General features: G+C 39.2%; 1 protein-coding gene across 1 annotated transcript in view; it reads left to right on the top strand.

Annotated features, from left to right (window-relative positions):
- The window catches only part of LOC117384121 (neurexophilin-1), a 29,960-nt gene continuing 9,113 nt past the window's right edge, over positions 1 to 20,847 (top strand). Inside the window, exon 1 of the mRNA XM_055228140.1 lies at positions 1 to 37. Within this exon, the coding sequence (XP_055084115.1) occupies positions 11 to 37 (27 nt within the window). The 5' untranslated portion in view covers positions 1 to 10. The remainder of the gene's footprint in view (positions 38 to 20,847) is intronic.

Raw genomic sequence — 20,847 nt, 5'->3', positions numbered from 1 at the left:
AGCGCGGGTGATGCTAACGCTAACGCTCCTGTCTCTGGTGAGTTAAATGTCACGCTTTGGTTTGACCTTTTGGCGGTAACCCCGGACGTTATTGCACGGATTATTTGTTTATTAATTTTTGTGTTGTGTTTAATTAACTATAGATTTATTGAGCATTAAAGGAGCTGGAGTCATTTGGATGTTTGATATTTACTTTTTTTATTCTTACAAATATTCTGACAGAATTTTTGATAATTTTTGTGACTTCTTTTTTTTTTTATTTTACTTTTCCATTTTTATTTTTATTATTATTTTTTTATTTTACTTTTTTGTAAGTTCAGCGTCATTTTAGAACAGAGTTAATTGGGCTAAACTATTACAAGCAGCTTTAGGGTAACAAATGAAATGTAGCTATGCCCTAACGCCGGCATATTTATGTTGAATCTACTTCCTGGCACATAGATTAATATGCAACGTGCTGATTCAAATACATCAATAAAGTGATAAAAGTCATTTGTGGTGTTTAACCCGCTGCACACAGGCGCTGTCATCACACTGTCGCACTTGGTGAATTGTAGAGTAAAGTGGTTTTCTGGTCTGTCACATTTCAGATGAATTCAGATTCATTTGTGCCTGTAGAAAAAGTCCATTTTCACTCAGACGCTGTTGTCACTTTAGCTTTATCCTTTTAATATGGACCTGCAAAATGCACGTTTACACCAAGTAATACCATACTGCAAAATATAAGAGTATTTAAAGTATTTGAGTGACTGAGTTATTGCAAAGTGACATTAAAAAAAAAAAAAAAAAACTATACTAATACAATGTCCAACCTTCACTTTTCTTCTTTTTGTTTATAAGGATGCAGTTACAATTATCAGGCCAACTACTATTTAAATGAATGAGTTAACATGTACAGAAAAATAACTTAAATACGTATGTGCAAATAAAAAAGACTTTTTCCCCCTTAATTTTTATCTTGTTTTTTATTATTTATTTATTTATTTATTTATTTAAAGAAAGTTGCCTATGCAGTTTGTTGTGTCCTTAAGCAAGGTTTGAACCGGTAACTTCCTGATTAAAGGGCAAACAACAAAGGGCATGTTATGTTATATTTCCTCCACATAGTAATTATAACGTTGTAGTATTCTAATTTTCTGATTTTCTTTTTCTTTTTTTTAAATTTCAGTTTGATAAGGTCAAAGTTCACAGCCGTGTGTTCGTCCCATGCTGCGCTCCTTTTGGCAGAACAATAACATTTTGAATTTTTTATTAAAGTTTTATTTCATCTTTGAAATATTGAAACATTTATGGGAGTCATCAGCCATCACCTGCTCACATCCGCCTACAGTGTAAAGGGTTGATGGTTTGACTCCAGACTCTGTAGTTTTTGCATGTTCTTCCTGTGCTGCTCACTGTTCTGCCACACACTGAAAAACTATGAATTTTGAATGAATCACATCGTGACTTGATAAAAATGTTTGCAAACAGGAGCACAACTAAAGATTATTCTTGTTGTGAGTGAAATGATCACTTTGAATATTCAGATAACTTTTCTTAGTATGTTTTATATTATGTTTTTGTTTTGTTTATCTTTTGTTCATTTTTTAAATTCAGTATGTGTATTTTATTTTTAAAAATCATTTACAAATCCAAAACAGTTTTCTTTTAAAACATGGTGATTATATAATAATAATAATAATAATAATAATAATAATAATAATTATTATTATTATTATTATTATTATTATTATTATTATTATTATTTTTATTATTATTATTATTATTATTATTATTATTATTATTATTATTATTATTATCATTTGTATTTCAGACATTATTATTAATTGAAAATTAGTTGTTAATTTTTTGTGTCACTGTTGCAGTACACAGCCCTACACATCAGATGTTACATTATTTCATCCTTTTATGTTCCTAAATTCAAAAATCGTTTTAATGCTACACTTGCCCCACACAGATTAGCTTCATTATCATATTTTGTCCTTTTAATAGATAAACTGCAAAATAAATGCATTCTGAGTAGTTGTGTGAAAGGTCATAGTTCTGACCTCTCATAGACACAATGGAATCAGGAAATAGGTTTTTGCTCGTATAAACTTAAAGGTATTATGCAAAATGGAATTTTTGTAGATTTCTACCATGTTGTTCCCTCATGAAAAACATGCCTGAGGTGGTTTTAAATGTCATCCATGCATATTTAGATATTTTAGCGATCTCTCCTATTCAAACCCTTCTTACAGTACAATCCTGTCCAAGGCTCTTCGCACAAGTCTAGGTCACCTATGCTCCCACACGACAATTTTTCATAAATGTCCGAAAGCAGGATACAAAACAATACACTACAACTACACAAACCTGATGCGATGTGCGGTAGTTTCATTAGCGGGATGCACGCTGATTGTGCACGGTGATAGTGCTCTGAAGGGGAAGTGACAGCGCGGGCAGCAAAGAGAGGGGCATCTCAGAGCGTCAAAAACAAAAACGAAACTTATTAAACATGTAAATACATTGTTTTCGTTGAACACAGAATTTTCAAAACATCAAGAAGTAACATGGTGATCTAAATATGTTTAGTGTGAGCAGCTAATACCCCATAGAAGTAAAATACCTCCTCTTAACTCTACATTTGACCAGGACATACCTATAGTGACCCAACACTGCTTTCACCACGTCTCCAAATGTACTCTGCTTTTTTTCTCCCTTCATCCTCCCTCATCCTTTTCTCCATCGATCAGTCCCTCCCTTCATCTCTCCTTTTCCCCCTCAATATCCCTCTCCATTCTGCCCTCCTTCTATTCCTCCTTCCTTCCATATCCTTCCGTGCATCCCTCTGCCCTTCCCTCCTTCTCTCCATCCTTCCCTCCCTCCGTCCAGTCCATCCCTTCTTCCTTCATCTCTCCCCGCAGATGAAGTCTTCACAAACACTACATGCTTATACCCCCTCCTCTTCCTCCTTTTCTCCGCTGCTCCTGACAGTTTGTGACAGTCCAATCCCTCTAATCCCGTGTGAGACACAAGCGAGCCCCCCAAACCCCCCCCAACCCCCCACCCTCTATACACACACACACGCACACATACGCACACACACATACGCACACACGCACACATACACACACATGTTGGGTTTCCATGTTTCTTGGGGACATTACATTGACTTACACTCACTTCCTGGAAACTGATCCTAACCTTAAAGCCGCTGTACCTGATTTTTACCGTCTTAAAAACACGAGAAACAGAACTAGTTCGTTTTAAACAGTTTGCAGTGGTCCAAAGTTATTCCTCACTCACCTTATGCCTTCTGAACATCCTAATTATTCACCACGATGAGTTTATAAGCACACTTCACAACTTTCAGACGCTAGAACGGCCTTTGCAGCGATGATAAATCTAACACTGACTAGCATGATAAAGCACTTCCTGATCATTATAATTAGAGGCAGACAACACGCAGCAAACTGTCAGCAATTTTAATCATTATCATCATCATTAACATTATTTTGATGAATCTATTATCAGAAAAATGACAAAATAACAATTGTGTGACACGTAGTCACTGCTGTTTAACCTTAACAACCTTAATAACCTTAATTTGAACTTATATCTGAACTTTAAATCATGATGTTGATGTAATAATAAAGGATTTACGGCAGATTTGTATCCTCATAACGGAGGCAGGACCCCATGACGTGAGTGTGTGTGCAGATTTTAGTCCCCACAATGTGAAAAATGCCCGTCAAATTTCATGTTTTAATCACACGCACGTAAACACATAGACAGTATGATTTTACATTGAAATTGGGTATAAAGTTAAGGGGCTGGTGGTTAATTTTCATCTCTTCATCAGCCTCTACAGCCACGACCAGCACACACACACCACATTCGTACTAGGCAGTGTGGATGAAATGTCTCGCCAAAGTACACAACGACAGAACTTGTTTTGAACGGGAATCAATCCTCTGACCTTCAAGTTGTAGAACAATTCCTCGAACCGCTACTGTCGCTCAATGGTTCAGGCCCGTTTTCGTTTTGTTTTTGTCATTTAGGGACATGTGACAGACTTACTAAACAATGAGTCAAGTGGACGTAAAGCCTAGTCCCCATAACGCGAGTGTGTATAGTGACTTCAGTCCCCACAATGTCATAAATACGCACTCGCAAACACACGCACACATACACACATACCCCCCCTCCGTAAATGTGTCAACAAAGCAATCACGCACCCCCAGGAAACCATAAACTTATAATCCCCTTGCCTGGCCCCGAAAAGCCCGCCGCCCTAAAAAGAATAAAAGGGGGAAAAAAATGCTAAAACGTTCGCTTATCTGTGTTTCATTTGCATAGTGATGGAAGCAAGTCAATTACTATTAATTATTTTCTACAACTTAATACCCATTATCCAAGTGAATTCCGCCGTCTTGAAAACCATAAACTCAATTTCACAGCTGACTAGGCGCACTAATCATTTTACCCCGCGCCACTTTCGGAATTTGGGCTTCCGAGCGGCCGGGATTCTTCGATTTCCTCAAGTAGTCGTCGTAGTAGTAGCAGTAATAGTATTAGTATTTGTTGTAGATTATTTGTCATTTTTTACATGTGTTAAGTGTGTTAAATGAGCGCTAAATACTCTCGGGAGGGTTCGGCACCTGCTTGTCTCCATGGTGATGTTATTACTTTGCCTGGAATGTTTCGAAGTATGGCATTAATCCCATCTATCTTGAATCCGAAATAGCCGGGATTCTTCAATTTCCTCCAGTACTTGTGGTAGTAGCAGCAGTAATTGTTGCAGTACTAGTAGTAGAGTAGAAGTATTTTTCATATGTGCGTTAAAAATGTGCCATTGTGTATTTAATGGTTAGGGTAACGTCCTGGTCTCCATGGAGATGTCAATGCATTCTTCGATTTCTTCAAGTACTCGTGGTAGTAGTAGCAGCAGTAATCGCTGTAGTAGTTGTAGTAGAATATTGGTATTTTTCACATCTAAAAGGGTAAAGGTGATCTAAAGTTTCTGCTGGGGGGGCTTCATCACCTGCTTGTCTCCATGGAGATGTTATTACCTTGCCTGGAAAGTTCCACAGTATGGCATTAATCTTTTCGATCTTGCATTTAATCAACTGTGGGTGGGTTAATTGCTCAAAAATCCAGTGGAAAGCATGCATTTTTACTGTGAGTGGGGTTGCCTCTCCACAGATCTGACCTGTAACGTTATCTTTTGGTGTCTCCATGGAGATAGATCATGCTATTGGAAAACTCTCTGCCTTTTCTTTTTGGAATAATTCTTCACTTTTTTATGCAAGTCTGTCTGGTTTTGGATGTTCTTGTCATTTTCCACTACACAGAGTTGAAGTAGTAATAGTTGCAGTAGCAGCAGCAGTAGTAGTAGTAGTAGTAGTAGTAGTAGTAGTAGTGTGAGTGTTTAAGTATATTATATTAAAAGTTTATTATACAATATCAGTGTTTCAGTTTGTTGTTTCTAGTAACAGATAAAAAAAATGAGGAGGGACAGGTCTTAAGGAGAAGCATCGAGTCGTCTCAAGTCACAGGCCTCAAGTGTGAGTCAAGTCCTGAGTCACTTGACCTTTAAGTCCAAGTCGAGTCAAGTCTCAAGTCCTCAAAACTGTGACTAAAGCCATGTCATTCCAAATCCTCATCTCCAACAATTGATATTTTGTTTTCCCATTTGGTGTGAAAAATCAGAGAGTCGACTTTTAGGTTTATTCTGAACAAGCAAAACTGCGAAAGAAAATAATTACAATATTACATCATATTTTAAAGGCGCTGTATCTGACATTTACTGTCTTAAAAAACATGAAAAACAGAATTAGTTCATTTTAAACAGTTTTTCAGTGGTCCAAAGTTATTCTTCACTTACCTAATGCATTCTGAACATCCTCATTATTCACCATGATGAGTTGGTAAGTGCTTTTCACAACTTTCAGAGCGGAGTTCTGCCTTTATGGTAATTGTCTGTGTAATCCGTCAGTCGTCCAAGTCTGATCCATAGTAAAAGCCAAAGTTAAATCAATCTATCAATCTATCTATCAATCTATCTATCTATCTATCTATCTATCTATCTATCTATCTATCTATCTATCTTCATGGTAATTCTAACAGCAACTAGCATGCTAACGTGCAATTTCTGACTATGAAACATTAAAATACTTTAGAATTAGATGCAGACAGGACACAGCTGAACTATTTTCACCTCAAGAGCGGCTTATATAATACATCTGTACTGGGACAAGAGGGGCCCTCAGATGGTGTGGTAGTAGTAATAGCCACAGTAGTACCAATCTAGTAAGAGATTTACAGTTTTATTTGTATTTTGTTATCTCATTTAGTGTGAAAGAGGAAGATTTTATCATAATTTTAAATGTGCCAGACAACAAACCTCAAAACTAGTAAAAACTGTGTAGCGTTTAGGGGCCCTCAAACGGTGTGGTGGGGCCCGCGTGTCCTACAACTATGGGCCTGAGGTAGGTTTTGTCAGTCAGACTTTTATTTTTGGTATTTCTGTGCAACATTAGTATTTGTTCCCTTTCCGAATGCCGCTCCGTAGTATTGTGGTGATAAGAGTGAGTTTGGGCTGCATCCTATTCCTCGCCTCTGGGACCCTGACTCTGGTCTAGTCTCCTCTGAAGCGGGTGATGTGTGAAGGAATGGGATTAGGCCTTTAGGCTCTGGGGAGTACAGTATTTATGTTTACGTATTTTAGGAAGTACACAGAGGGTCTGCTGGGATGTATCTGCGGTCTGCACACACACACACACACACAATGTATATGATCTCCACAAATCAGTGTTCTCCAAACCTGAACACTCGTACCTCCATGTATTTGACCAGTACACATGTAAAGTATAAGCATCTGTTGATTTGTACTGCCTCCGTCTAATTCGAAAGTGTTGTATGTGTGATAACCAGGAAGTGCGCAGTTAGCATGCTTGTTGTTGTTAGCTCTACCGTCATGTCTGGCCTCTGAAAGTTGTGAAAAGCACTTACAAACTCATCATGGTGAATAATTACGATGCTCAGAATGCATAAGGTAAGTGAAGAATAACTTTGGATCACCGCAAACTGTTTTAAATTAACTCGTTCTGTTTTTCTTGTTTTCGAGTCATTTCCGTTACTTCGGTGGGGGATTAACCGCTAACACATAACATATTTAGATCAGCATGTTACCTTTTATTGATTGAAAATGCTATATTTTATATATAAGTTTCACTTTCGTTTTTTTTTTTTGTGATCAAATTTTTGTTGTTTACATAATAACAACAAAAACACAATACCCCCCCCCCAAAAAAATAAAAAAATAAAAATAAAAAAAATAATAATGATAATAATAATAACATACAAATTAAAAATAATAATAATTAAAAAAACAACACTTTTCGTTTTTGATGTTCTGAGTCTCCCCTCCCTTTGCTCTTTGCGCTAAGTTACTCCCCCTTCAGAGCTATATCACATTACAATCAGCGTGCATCCCGCTAATAAAACTACAGCGCATCACATCAGGTTTGTGAAGTTGAAGTGTACAATTTGTATCCTGCTTTTGTATATTTATGGAGAATTGTCATGTGGGAGCGTGGGTGACGTGGGTGACGTGGGTGACGTGGGCGGAGCATTGCACAGAATCTTACCGCTAACAGTAAGGAGCGTTCAAATACGGCCTGGGAGAGATCGCTAGATTACTCAAACATGCATGGATGACATCTCATTTAAAACCTCTTCAGGCATGTTTTTGATGAGGGAACAACATTATAACATGGTTGAAAGCTCCAAAACGCCAATTTTGCTTAATACCCCCAGTTTAAAGTCGTCGTTCACTATGAATTCCAGTTGTCTTTAGTGTTTATGTCTAATTAAGGTTTATTGAGGTGTTGGTGTGATAAAGTGATGTTACATTTTATTAAGAGAAAACTTACCCTGACTATAAATAATAACAATATATGTCATTCTTCAGCGCATACAAGAGTCATACAAATATTTGGTCTTGGCATGTACTTATCAGACGTGGGGTTGGCTCTGGGATATCGGTTTACAGGTTAATCCAGGCACTGCTCTAAAACTACTGTACCTTAAAGAAGACATATTGTGCTTTGTGTTTTCTATATAGTTATAATCTATGACACCTGTGGGTCATTATGTTATGATTTGCACAATTTAAAACACAATATTCATCTAAAACGACATTAAAGAAACAGGTCCATCATCTCCCGCTGTGGTGTCTACTGGGAGCTGACATCGCCGTAAACGTCATCACAACAAAGAGTCAGTATCTCAGATGGACAACTGCACATCACAGTAGCAAGCGGAGGATTTATTTTCATTTGTACCAAAATGACGATGCTGCCAAATCCTGTTCTAAAAAGACGATTTTGCTTAATAGATCTGCTTTAATTAACAAATATATGAACCATTTTGTGGAAAGTTATTTGTGTTTTCTTCTGTCTTTGCTCTGTTTGGAAACAAAAAAGCTGGATTGGTACAATAGGAATATGCATGATTTATAACAATGAGAAATGTAGTTAGCGCTGGTCTGGGTAATCTATAGTAAAAGAAAAATATAAAATCTGTCAACTGAACAAAAAGTTGTAGGAGTGAAGTCGCTTCTTCAGTTCTGGTCAGATTATTGGTGGACACTGCCTTTTATCTATGTGAAGGGTGGAGCTAACTACATTGAAACTGTGAACTGCTATTGTCTCCAGTTTTTGTTTGTAGGTTAGGTCTGTTGAGTCTATTAGTCCTGTGCAGTTTGATGACCTGTGCAGTCTGACCCTGGCATTTCCTAAGCATTTTGCCATTTAGTATAACAAAGTAAATATCATATAATTTCCGATGAGTTCGTTTACAAGCACTCGAGTATTCCGATGATGAGCCTTATCCCGGTTATGGCAGTATTCTGGATGAAACGTTTACATGTGCTCAGAGAAACCAGGATACTCATGTCCCTGTGTCCATATGAAGAGTATACTGAATATTTAGAGTGGTCACTATGGCAACCATGGCACAGATATGGCAAAGAGTTAAACATGTCGATAATTTTATTAATTTAAGGCTTTTATTTAGCATGTTTCTAACAAAGAAAATATAAGTTTAAATAAGAACATAAGATGCTTCAGTGAAATGCATTTTTAACAGAATTCTACAGCATTAGATTAGTTCAAGAACAAGACAAACAGCCACAGAATGCAGCCTGGTGTTAAAAGTTGTATTTAAAACTAGACTGCTTTAGTTTGTTTATAGACAGAAGAATATGATATAATATAGAAAACATAGAAAATAAGTTTGAGTTGTTCTGGGAAAGGTCCTGCTCCTATTGTATTTGCTACTTCAGTTCGCACATGTAAATGGACTCAATATTCAAGTTTATACAACTTACCAAACTGACTTTTTTAGCCTTTGACCTATTGATTTATTATGAACCTTTATGTTACAAGGCTCAACATAAGAAAAAAGCATTTAAACTATTTTAACCTGCTAACCTTATTAGCCTTAATTCTTTTTCAGAGCTCAAAGTGCTGTTTTACCTTATGATGTCATGAGGTGATGCTCCTCCTTCTCCACATAGTGCTCTTCTGTGTTTTTAAAATTTGGTCTTGCAAAAAGCTGTTATATTAAGCATTTTAATACAGGCCCAAAAGGTAAAATGGTATTTTCTTTCTCTTCTGGTTACTTATTTTACACATGTCTGTCTATTCCCACAGTACAATTTCTGAACTTAAGTTACTTTTGAACTATTTTTTGACTGACTTTAAAACGATGTAACTGTTCTGCTACTTGTCACAATATAGATGCCCCCTTTGCATTAAACTGCCAACATAAATTACAGTTGTTCTTATTACATTCTACTTGCCTCTCCACAGATCTGACCGGCCTGGTTCCATCTCCCACTTGCCTTTGTGGAGCTAGAAAAGCTTAATGCCATACTATGAAACATTCTAAGCAACGCAATAACACCTTCATAGAGACAATAGAGCTCATTGTCTCCACCCCTACCGGAAATGTTCATGTTTTAACTTTGCACCTTCAAAGACTTTCCTTGTTTCCGGTATAAAATGTGATTTGATATAATACCAAAACATAACATTTTCCTGCCCACGAAACCCAAATACACCACGTATGTAAATGCACGTACGGCCGACCACCTTTGAACACGCACTGCAGAAATCCGATTATATTTCCGGGCTGTGGGGAAGTTTGACAAAGTTATTTTTTTTCCTTGTATATTTGGCCGTGGTGTGTCCGTAGTGCGGTATTAGGCTCTGAAGTCACGCTGATAACGCCGCTCCCCTCCCCGACCCTGTGATGTCCAGCTCTGAGCGGCGTTTGTCATCAGCGAGGCCCCCAGGTACCGCTTTGATATGGGAGAGGAGAGAGGAGAGGAGAGAGGGGAGCAAAATGGGGCCCCCAGGGAGGCACTCGCACGGGGCCTTAAATCCTCCGCTGACACAGGCCCGGTCTGAGTCAGCCTGAGATGCATTTTAGAGCTTTGGAGGCTCACTTAGTTTGACAACATCTTTCATTTTGTTTAGTTTTCATTTTTGACTTAAAGGAACGTTATATAGGACTGTGATTTTGAATTTCGTAAAGTTGTGTCCCCATATAACGCTGATTTATTCTTAATTACAAGAAAAACTGCATGATGGACAAGTTGCTCATGTAATAACTTTGTGTTCTGGTTCTCAAGGCGATTATCCACTTCTCCATCGCTGAAATCCAGTTGATTTAAACCTAAAAGGACTCTCTCGGATCTGAAAGGTCACTACCTAAACCTCCGCACCTGAATTCTGGAGGTTCTGAGCTTTCACATGAGGCAAAGAATGAAAAAAAAACTCTTATATGTCCTCTATTTGCAGGTTAAAGCTCTGGTAAAACAGGTTCAGTTGTGATTATAGTACGTAATTAAAGAAAACATCTAAGTAAGAGCATGGGCGGTTAGTTTCAGTGTAATTAGCTCCGCCTTTTAGACAGATTTAACTGAAGAAGTCTCTTGGTGTGTCGAAAACTTTGCAGTGAAATGCCATGCCATTATAGTTTACTACATTCACGTACTTGGGACTCATTTAAGGACTAAACCATAAGTAAACCTGCACCATAAGAACAGAAGAACATGAATAAACTTTGAGGACTTTTACGCTTATGTCCTGTGAGTCTGGTGTTTAGTTGCGCACACAGCCTGGTTCTCATCAATTCTTTCAAGCGGGATGTCATTTCAACGTTTTTTTAGACCACGTTAACAAATGGCTGTTGCTTATATGTTGTCTATATGTAACTTCCAGCTTCAAAACATCTTTAAACACTACTACACACTGCTCTGTTTGCAAACGAGTCACCGGAGTCACTCATGTGGTCGAGCGGTCGTCAGTCACAGTCTTGGTTTTTCATAGGTTGTGATGCTTGGAGGATATTAGAATAATCCCGTTTCGCTGTTTAAGGACCGCCCCCTCATGTAAAAAGCATCACACTTTCACTATACACAGACTGATCAGACGTCCCTATTGACCCAGTTTGGAGCCCTATGTCCCCTGTCCCAGCAGATTCATCCAAAATCAGTGAATTGTCCCAGTTTTTTACGAGTATTGTTCCATATGTCCCTATTTTTGACCAATTTGATCCCCGCCAAAATACAGAAAACCATGCTTGAAAAACAAAAAAACAACAGAAGTCCCTCAGGTTATGCCCCACAAGTGAGTTGAGAATGGACAATGTTGCGCACTTTTTCCACAGTTTTACTTATACCAGCCATGCCAGTGTTCACAAGTGTGTCCCATTTGTGAATTGTAAAAATCTAACTGTAATTTGAGTATACTGTAGTCTTCTATGGGGCTCATTATATTGATTTAAAACTATGTTGTTGTTGTTGTTGTTGTTATTGCTTGGTTCCTGTCCCCGTGCACTTGTCTGATCTGTTCATTTTTCTAAGTGGAACATGTTTGGATATTAGTCATCCTCAGTATTCTTTTTATTTTTGTGTATTCTCTGTTTGGTGGCTCAGTCCTGGAGTTGATCCAAATGTGCTTTTCAGCCTGAATAGTGCTTATTATAGGACATCTGCAAGGTTTGGTATTGGATAAACGTGGGTTGACCTTCTACAGACCAGCTCTCTGCCTTGTTTTGGCCTTGGTCCTTTTGTAGTGTTGGTTTAGTTTTGATATTAGCTGCATGTTTAGTCTTGAAACTGAATGAAAGTGTGGTACAATTAATAGTTTATTGAAAGAAAAAATATCTTTCCTGGGGCTTAGTTGTTTGTGGTGAAGAGGAGAAGCTGGAGGATGGTCGTTTTGCTGCTGTGGTGGAAAGTTAAGACAGAGGGATATCAGTCTGATCACTACGTATCCGTCGCACCTTAAGCCAAACTCAACCACACCTGTGCAGCCAGATTTGTTTACTTCAGTGACACATGTGAAACAAAGCTCATTGGTCACTTATTATTTTGAACAAAATGACATTTCTCTCACCTCAGATTAACAGTTTAGTGCTTCATTGACCATTTTTTTTCTTGTAAGCAGCCATATTTGTTTTGACACAAACGGGCCGTGCATGTCCCTGATTGGCTAATCCACATGTCAATCATCATCATTTAAACTTGGGCAGATTCGCAGGTGACCACACTCAGATCTTCATAAACATTTGGAGAAGCGTATATTCTGGATCAAGTGCAAATGGAGCATATGGTTAAAACGGCTCAAATCGGCAAAGTCTTCATTTCGTTGGCTTCAAGAACGTTCGCTAGCCTCAAGAGCGTTTACTTTCAAAAACTTCATTGTTCCAAATCTTCTCTTTTACGGAAGTTTTTGGCGACAATTGCAAAAAAAATAACTGTTCAGATCTGCATAGGTTTGACTTTTCTGCGTACCAAGACTTCCCTAAGAACCTAAGTGTGAAACCGGATAGAGAGGGGGAAGCCTGAGCCACCAAAGCCCAGAAAAGGTGCTCAGTCCTGGGCCTGAGCTAAGCCGCGCAGTGGGCCTCTTTAGCTCCACCGCGCTTGTGTCCGCTTCCAATGGTCTGACACGCAATTAGCTTTCATGTTCACCACCTGACAATCGCTGGACACTTTCGCCAAACGGATTATCGCGGCGAAACTGATGCCGGCCAATCCGCTGAGATTATAAAGAGATTTGAAAGAAACGGAGAAGGGAGAGTGGGAGGAGATGGGGGAGTGTGGGGTGACAAAGGGAGGGATGACAGACGACAAACCAAAGGACAAAGATGGCGCCCGTGCGAAAAGGTCAACAGTTCCAGCACAGTAGCGCCGGAGCGTGGCTGTAATGGGACATATGATCGCGGTCACAGTCGCTGCGCCTCAAAATGACAAAACGCAAGATGTAACGGGTAAACAACTTGAAGAACTGCAACGAATGTGTCTGAAGATGCAGACTGTAAAGAACTCAAATGTATGGAATCATGTAGCAAAGAAAAAACATCTTAAAGAACACTTATTGGGTCTGCTATATAGCTATAATCTATGACACCCGTAGATCATTTTGTTATAATTTGGACATTTTTAATCACAATATTCATCTAAAACAACTTAATTCGAGAAACTTGTCTGCTGATTTCTGCATTTGAAAACTGCGGTGTCCAAATATGAGCTGACGTCACCGTAAACGTCACCATGACAAAGAGCAGTGTTGCAGATCACGCTAACGAACCGTGGATTTTTTTCATTTGTACTAAAATTATAATGTGACGCTGCCAAATCCTGTGCGTATTGCCGATTAAGAAAATAAAACTGGAGAATCACGGGAGCATGAGAAGTGAGTGTGCACCAGGTATGGTCAAAACGGGAGTTGAATGGCAATATAGTGATTTGAAAATAAGTGATTAAAGATTGTTCAGATATGCATGAATCACCCGAAATACATGAGAAGAGGAGACAACTACAACAGGGTTAAAATCTCTAAAGAGTCCATTTTGTATAATAGGTCTGCTTTAAATATATACATTTGTTGTGTATTTTACATTCAAATTTCTCAGTAATCACCATTTGAGACACTGAAGCTAACACACTCATTGTTTACAGTTTCTGTTTGTTAGATAGATCTACTGAACTACACAAGTGTGAACTGTGCCTGTGAGTCATATTTGGCATAATTAGACCTGTCATGATAATTACTATATCGATTTATCATTCAGTATAAACAATACTTTTGAACAATACTTTTTTGGGTTCAATATTAATTGTGTATACATTGAATTTTGTATTTATGTTTTGCCTTTATTACTGATTTCTCTGACTCATACTCATACTAAAGTGTTGCATTGTGCTAATTATTTATTACTGCTCATGATGTTTTTTAACAGTACTGTAGATTTAGAATAGTTTTTGTGGCACTTCAAAATGTGTTATCTTTATCTACGCATAATTAGGTCTGAGGTCGAAATGTGTCCGCTGTTTACTCTCTGCATCTATTTAGGAAGTATTTATTTCCTCGAGAATCAGGAAGTGTGCGTGGAAGTTATTTGCATGTGTTGTTAGCTTTACCTTGACGGCACAACACCGGTCTCTGAAAGTCGTGAAAAGCACTTATAAACTTATTAAGGACAAATTATGATGCTCAGAATGCACGCGATAAGTGAGGGATAACTTTGGAGCACTGCAAACTGTTTAAAATGAACTAGGTCTGTTTTTCACGTATTTAAAACGGTAAAAATCACGTCGAGCTCCTTTAACGCTTGTCTTTAGCAGCATTGTGTTTTTTCAACAAATTATCGTGCATCAATTTGATCAAGTTAAAAAAAACAAACACTACAGAATTGAAACTCTCCTGCCTGAAATTGAAATCCCACTATGAAGAAGTGCAGCCGGCAGCAGTAAATTACTTTTACAGTTTTGAACAGGAAGTCAATGCGCTCATTTCATTTTAGATCAATATAACATGTGAATGGGATTATTATATAGTTCATTAAATACCACAAAACACAAAATATATGATTATTTTCTTGATTGGACTTCACTATTGTGTCCTCTGCATTTGACCCACCCTTCAATGTCTCTGGGTTAAACCTGTCAGGAGCAGAGAGCGACTGCAGTGCATCACCCGGGGCTCATCTTCAGATCACGAGATAGGTTCATTATCAGGAGCACCAAGCTGTAAGATTAGAATACTGTGCGTGTTTTTTATAGGATGATGAAGTACCCAACGAAAACCCATCGAAACAGACAGAACATGCAAACTCCAGGCAGAACAATGGTTATTTTGACAGGAAATTTTAGTTTTAGGCAAGATTTAGTCAATTTTTTTTTTTAGTTGACAAAAAAATGTCATGCCAACTTACTTAAGATTATTATTATTTTTTTTTTTTTTTTACTGTAATAACTAGTATGTGATTGCTTGTTGGCACATGCAGTTTGTTTATGGTGAGCATTGGTTGCCTGAGATCTAGAACACACAGCTCTTCAATACTTTATGAAGTATGTGAGTCCCGTCACCTGTAAATCTCCCTGTTTTCAGATGGACGTGATTGACAGGTGGATTAGCCAATCAGGGACACGCATGGCCCATCCGTATTAAAACAAATACGGCTGCTTATGAGGAAAATAAATGTCAACAGGGACTGAAAAACACCGTAGATTTAAACAGAAACAATGAGTGAAGCATGTAATTTTGTTTGTGCATGAGCCAATGAGCTCCTTCGTTTTACATGAGTCACTGAAAAAAACAAGACGTGACAGAGGGCATGGGGACCAGATTCATATCCCTCGGTGTAAAAATACAGAGAGACATTATTCTGGACTCACCAGGCAACTGATTGGAGGCTCTGGGATTGAAAAGTGGAGCATGGATTTAATCTCCTTGGTCCCTTCATTAATTTATTAGTTGTTATGTTATTTAGTTGTTATGATTGAACAAAAAATATCTACTTTAACTCATATAGTTTTAGCAATTTATTTTGTTATTGTGTTTCAGTCAGCAAAAATATAATGCGGACAAAAAATACATACACGATACAGAAAGGCTTCACCTGCCCTAAATGTTCTATCTGTGTACCACGAATGCTAACCACTCTGCCACCATGCCTCACTCCATTTTTACACTTCACTCATGATTGACACCAAAATCCAAGCCTTCAAATGGAAAGTAAAATCTATAATTTTCCCACACAAGTATTATTTAAACTTTTTAAATGTGAACTAAATGCAAAAATGTCCAAAACCGTGTTAAAAACAATAGAGCATAACGTGTCCCCCTAACCCTTTGCTCGTTAAAGTGGAACATTGTCTTCTCAAAAGTGAGATTTTGACCCAGGGCTAAATTTGATCAGAGTAATCTTACATTAATAATAGATAAAATAATTGAAAATTGAACAAAAAATAATTGCAGTTTGTTCCAATCCACGTCCCCCGAAGGCCCACACCCCCCGTCATTTAAGCAGACAGGTTTTCTCCTCTTGGACTGTACACAGTGTTTGTGCTACGGGAGCCTGCTGTATCCAAAGTTTGTCATCATCACATAATTATCACTAGATTATAACTGTGCATAAAGTAGCTTAGTGTAACACTTACTTATGGTAGCACTAGTATTAGTAGTAGTATCAATGTATTAGTTAGAATAATAAAATGTTTATTTGTAAACCAGCTGTTTAAAAGTGTTATACCTGATTCTTGCTTCTTAAACACTAAAGAAATAGTTCATATTATTCCTCACTAACCTTATACATTCCGACCATCCTAATGTTTTGCTATAAACGAGTTTCTAAGCACTTTTCACAACATTTCACGAGTTTACCATCAAAGTAAAGCTACCAAACATCAGCATGCTAACAGTGCACTTCCGGTTTCACCTAGAATAAACCTCTTTATGATTGGATGTAGACAGTTCACATCAGTCTCATTTTCACCACAGCAGCTGCTTTTATAATACATTTGTACTGGGGAAAAACATATTTTATTTAATTACATGAAAAAAATGAGGACATGGCCTTTAATTTTGAAAATTTGTTGAAACTGATGTAATTTTGCTTTTCAAAATGACAAACCTCTTGTAATTGCACCATTTTTTGCAAATGAACTCTTGTTATATTATATTCTGCTGCATTAGCCGTCATGCTAGGTTAACATAAATCTCCTAAAGCTACTTTTTCCTTCAATGGTCAAAGGGATATGGTGCTATTGTGTCCTATTTGTGGCTGGACACAGCTGTTTAACAACAAACTGCTGTATTTCTACAGGCCAGAGATTTTGAAGGACACAAAATTGACTTTTTAGATTTTAACCATGTTATACTGTTGTCCCCTCACCAAATACATGCCTGGAGTTATATTGTGTTTCATTTATGCTTGTTTTATGGATCCATTAATCCAAATTTGGCTTCTCTGAGCCTCAAAAAAGTGAATTTTGTTAGGATTGTTGCGTCACAGGTAAAACTCTGGACTTCTAAACTGCTTTTAAGTCTATAAACCATCACTGGACTCGTTCTGCAGTCAAATTGCATTAAACAAACACATGACACATAGTTAGCGTAGCATTTACGTGGGATAAGGACATCATTTGTTTATTTTCCCATTGTTCATTCCGGTTGCAGACAGTAGGGAGCTCCAACACCTACGTACCTTTATAAAGTATATCTTGTCATATTCCAAATACTTACATTATTTGACGTTAGAAAATGTGAAATACCAATCGCGAGGTGACCAAAAGCATGTATAATAAGGAGCTAAAGCATAATATGTGTTCTTTAAGTGCAGTGGTGAGTGAGCGCTTATCAAAATGTCTATCTCATCTTGAAATACTACATATAGTTTTAAAGCTGTACAAAATTCAAGTTTAAATCATGTCGCTAATAGCTGTGCCACAAAGTGGTTAGACTTAAACATTCAGCAATACCAGCGACAGACCTGTAGAAAGGGAAAGCAAAAGAGGTACCACTTCAAAAAAAACACATTTTCACACACATACATAGTACACTTGAAGTTATATTTTTAAAGTAATGCTAAATATTTACTTTAGGAATACTGCAAAACATGTACTTTCATATTTCCTCACATATTTACTTATCTAAACATATTGGTGCAGTACATGGCTTGCAGTCCTCCTTATGAATTTCCAGCATGAATCCTTTTTGCTCCCTGATTGATTTTAACTAGCCCCATCATGTGTCACGCTTAAATCCTTCCCCCGGGAGCTTTTCATTCACTCCAAACTTTATGACCCAGATTCGGCGCGCTGGGAATTTTTCCATTTATCAGCCGTTTAATATATTCCCTGACTCCGTGTTAGCGCTGATAGCATAAACAGGCTGTTCCTCTCTACTCCGCTCTCAGATTGGCGCGATGCAATGGCCTATAGTAGCCGTTGCATGAAAAAACTAAATTGCTATCTGCGGAGGTTGCGATAAGGTGGTCTCTTTTGAAAAACGTCTGATAAACAGCGGACCGGCGTATACCTGGGGAACCGGTTGTGGGGTGGGCGGGGGGAGGTACAGGAGTGGTGGTGGTGTTGGTGAAGGGGGATGTGTATACATGTATGGGGCTCCCAACACATTCCGCCTTTAATGGGAGCAGATGCGCGCAGAATGGGGAGCACGAGTGAATGCGTGTCACTATTGATTCACCTGAAAGCCGCATCTGCTTTGGATGTTGTGAGGGGAAGGAGGATTGAGGGGTGTAGGGGGGTAGAGGGTGCTGGTGGGAGAGCGGTGAGGGGTGGGGGGTGTTCTTGGGAGTTTACAAACTTCCAGGAGAGAGGAGAAAAGAGAGGATCCCACACATATTTGCAATACCAAGGTCCATCATGTTGGGAGTCATTTTAGTCCGCCTACTGACTAAACTTCAGGCGACTTCCGTGTTGACGGGGGTTTGAGAAGAGGCTTGAATTGATTCAACGTGACTTAAATATAAATGGCATGACTTGAACTTGGATTTGCACATTGAATACTTGGACTTGGACTGAAGAGCTGAGGACTCATCTTAAACTCAACTCGGACTTGATCTGGTCTATACTAATGTGGCACTTACATCAGATATAATGTCAAACTTAAAGAGGGGGTTTTATGCTAAATCTTTTTTTCTTTTTTAGCTTTCTACCATGTTATAATATTGTTCCTTCATGAAAAACAAGTGGTTTGAGATGTCATCCATGCATTTCAGTAATTTAGCAATCTCTCCCAGGCCCCCTGCAAAACCTCCTTGTGGTTTGCTGTAAGATTCTGCCCAATGCTTAGCCCATAAGTCTACACATGACACAAAACTGTACACAACAACAATGTGATAGCTCTCTGAAGGGGAAATGACTGGAAAGTAAAGGAAGGAAGGACTCATTAAATATCCATCCTTTTTCTTCCACATTATCTGGGGCTGGCTTGTGGAGGCAGCAGTCTGAGCAGGGAGGCCCAAACTTACCATTCCACACACACTTCCTCCAGCTCTTCTGGGGAGATCCCATGTTGTTCCCAAGTCAACTGAGAGACAGTCCCTCTAGCGTGTCCTGGATCTTCCCCAAAGCCTACTCACGGTAGGACGTGCCCACAACACCTCTCCAGAGAGGCATCCAGAACAGATGCCCAAGCCACCTCATCTGGCTCCTCTCAACGTGAAGGAGCAGCGGCTCTACTCCGAGCACCTCCTGTGTGACTGAGCTCCGCAGCCTATCTGTAAGGGAGCCCCCAGTCACCCTGCAGAGGAAACTCATTTCATTTCGACCACTCCAGAGGAATTGTCCCCAACCACCACATGATGTTGCAGAGGTGTGTCAGGACTCTCATCCACCCCGGAGCCTTGCCACCGAGGAGCTTGCCAACCACCTCAGTGATTTTAACCAGGGTGATGGATGAGTCCGCCTCCAAGTCCCACAAGCCAACTAGGCTGAATAAGATAAGATAAGATAAGATAAGATAAGATAAGATATGCCTTTATTAGTCCCACAGTGGGGAAATTCCAGAATCTGAATTGGACTCCTTCTTCAGCCTGACAAGATCCCTTACTTCCGCCATTGACCACCAGTTTCAGGCGTTGCCACCACAACAGACACCAGGGACCTTACAACAACAGCTATTAGCAGCCACATCGACAATGGAGGTGGAGAACATGGTCCACTTGGACTCAATATCAGACATTCCCAAAAGACCGCTGCCAGGTCTGTCTGGCTTCCTCCTCTTCCAGTGAATTCAACTCACAACTAGGTGGTGATTGGTTGACACCTCTGCCCCTCTCTTTATCCAAGTGTCCAAGACACCGGAGGTCAGATAACATGACAATAGAGTTGATCATTGACCTCCGGCCTAGGGTGTCCGGATGCTACGTGCACTGATGGACACCCTTCAAACACAGTGTTTGTTATGGACAAACTGTCTAGCATTGAAGTCCAATAACAAAACTGCTCAAATTCAGATGAGGCAGGCCATTATTTCTGATCACCCATCTCCAGGTGTCACTGATGTTGCCAACTTGGGCGTTGAAGTTCCCTAGTAGAACAGTGGAGTCCCCGGTTGGTGCACTGTCCAGTACCCCAGGCACTCTAAGAATGCCAGGCACTCTGCACTTCTGTTTGGCCTGAAAACCGATACAACAGTGAGAGACCTTTCCCCAACCTGAACGCGCAGGGATGTGATCCTCTTGTTCACCGCGGTGAACTCCAACATGTGGCAGCTCAGCAAGCCTCTCCCGGCGGGCAATGCCAGAGAAGTGGAGAGACAATCTCTCTTGAAGAGTTGGGTACCAGAGCCCAATCTGTGCATGGAGGTGAGCCCGACTATATGTAGCTGGCACCTCTCAACTTCCTCCACGAAGTCAGGCTCCTCCCCCCAGCAAGATGACATTCCATGTCCATGGATTGGGTCGCCAAGACACAGTCCTCGACTGCTGCCCAGTCCTCTTAGCAGTCGACCCCTTTAAAACCCTCTGTGGGTG

This window comes from Periophthalmus magnuspinnatus, chromosome 16 (assembly GCF_009829125.3).
Source record: "Periophthalmus magnuspinnatus isolate fPerMag1 chromosome 16, fPerMag1.2.pri, whole genome shotgun sequence".
Classification (NCBI taxonomy): Eukaryota; Metazoa; Chordata; class Actinopteri; order Gobiiformes; family Gobiidae; genus Periophthalmus; species Periophthalmus magnuspinnatus.
The sequence above is the reverse complement of the archived record's forward strand: the minus strand, read 5'-3'. Positions and strand labels throughout refer to the sequence as shown.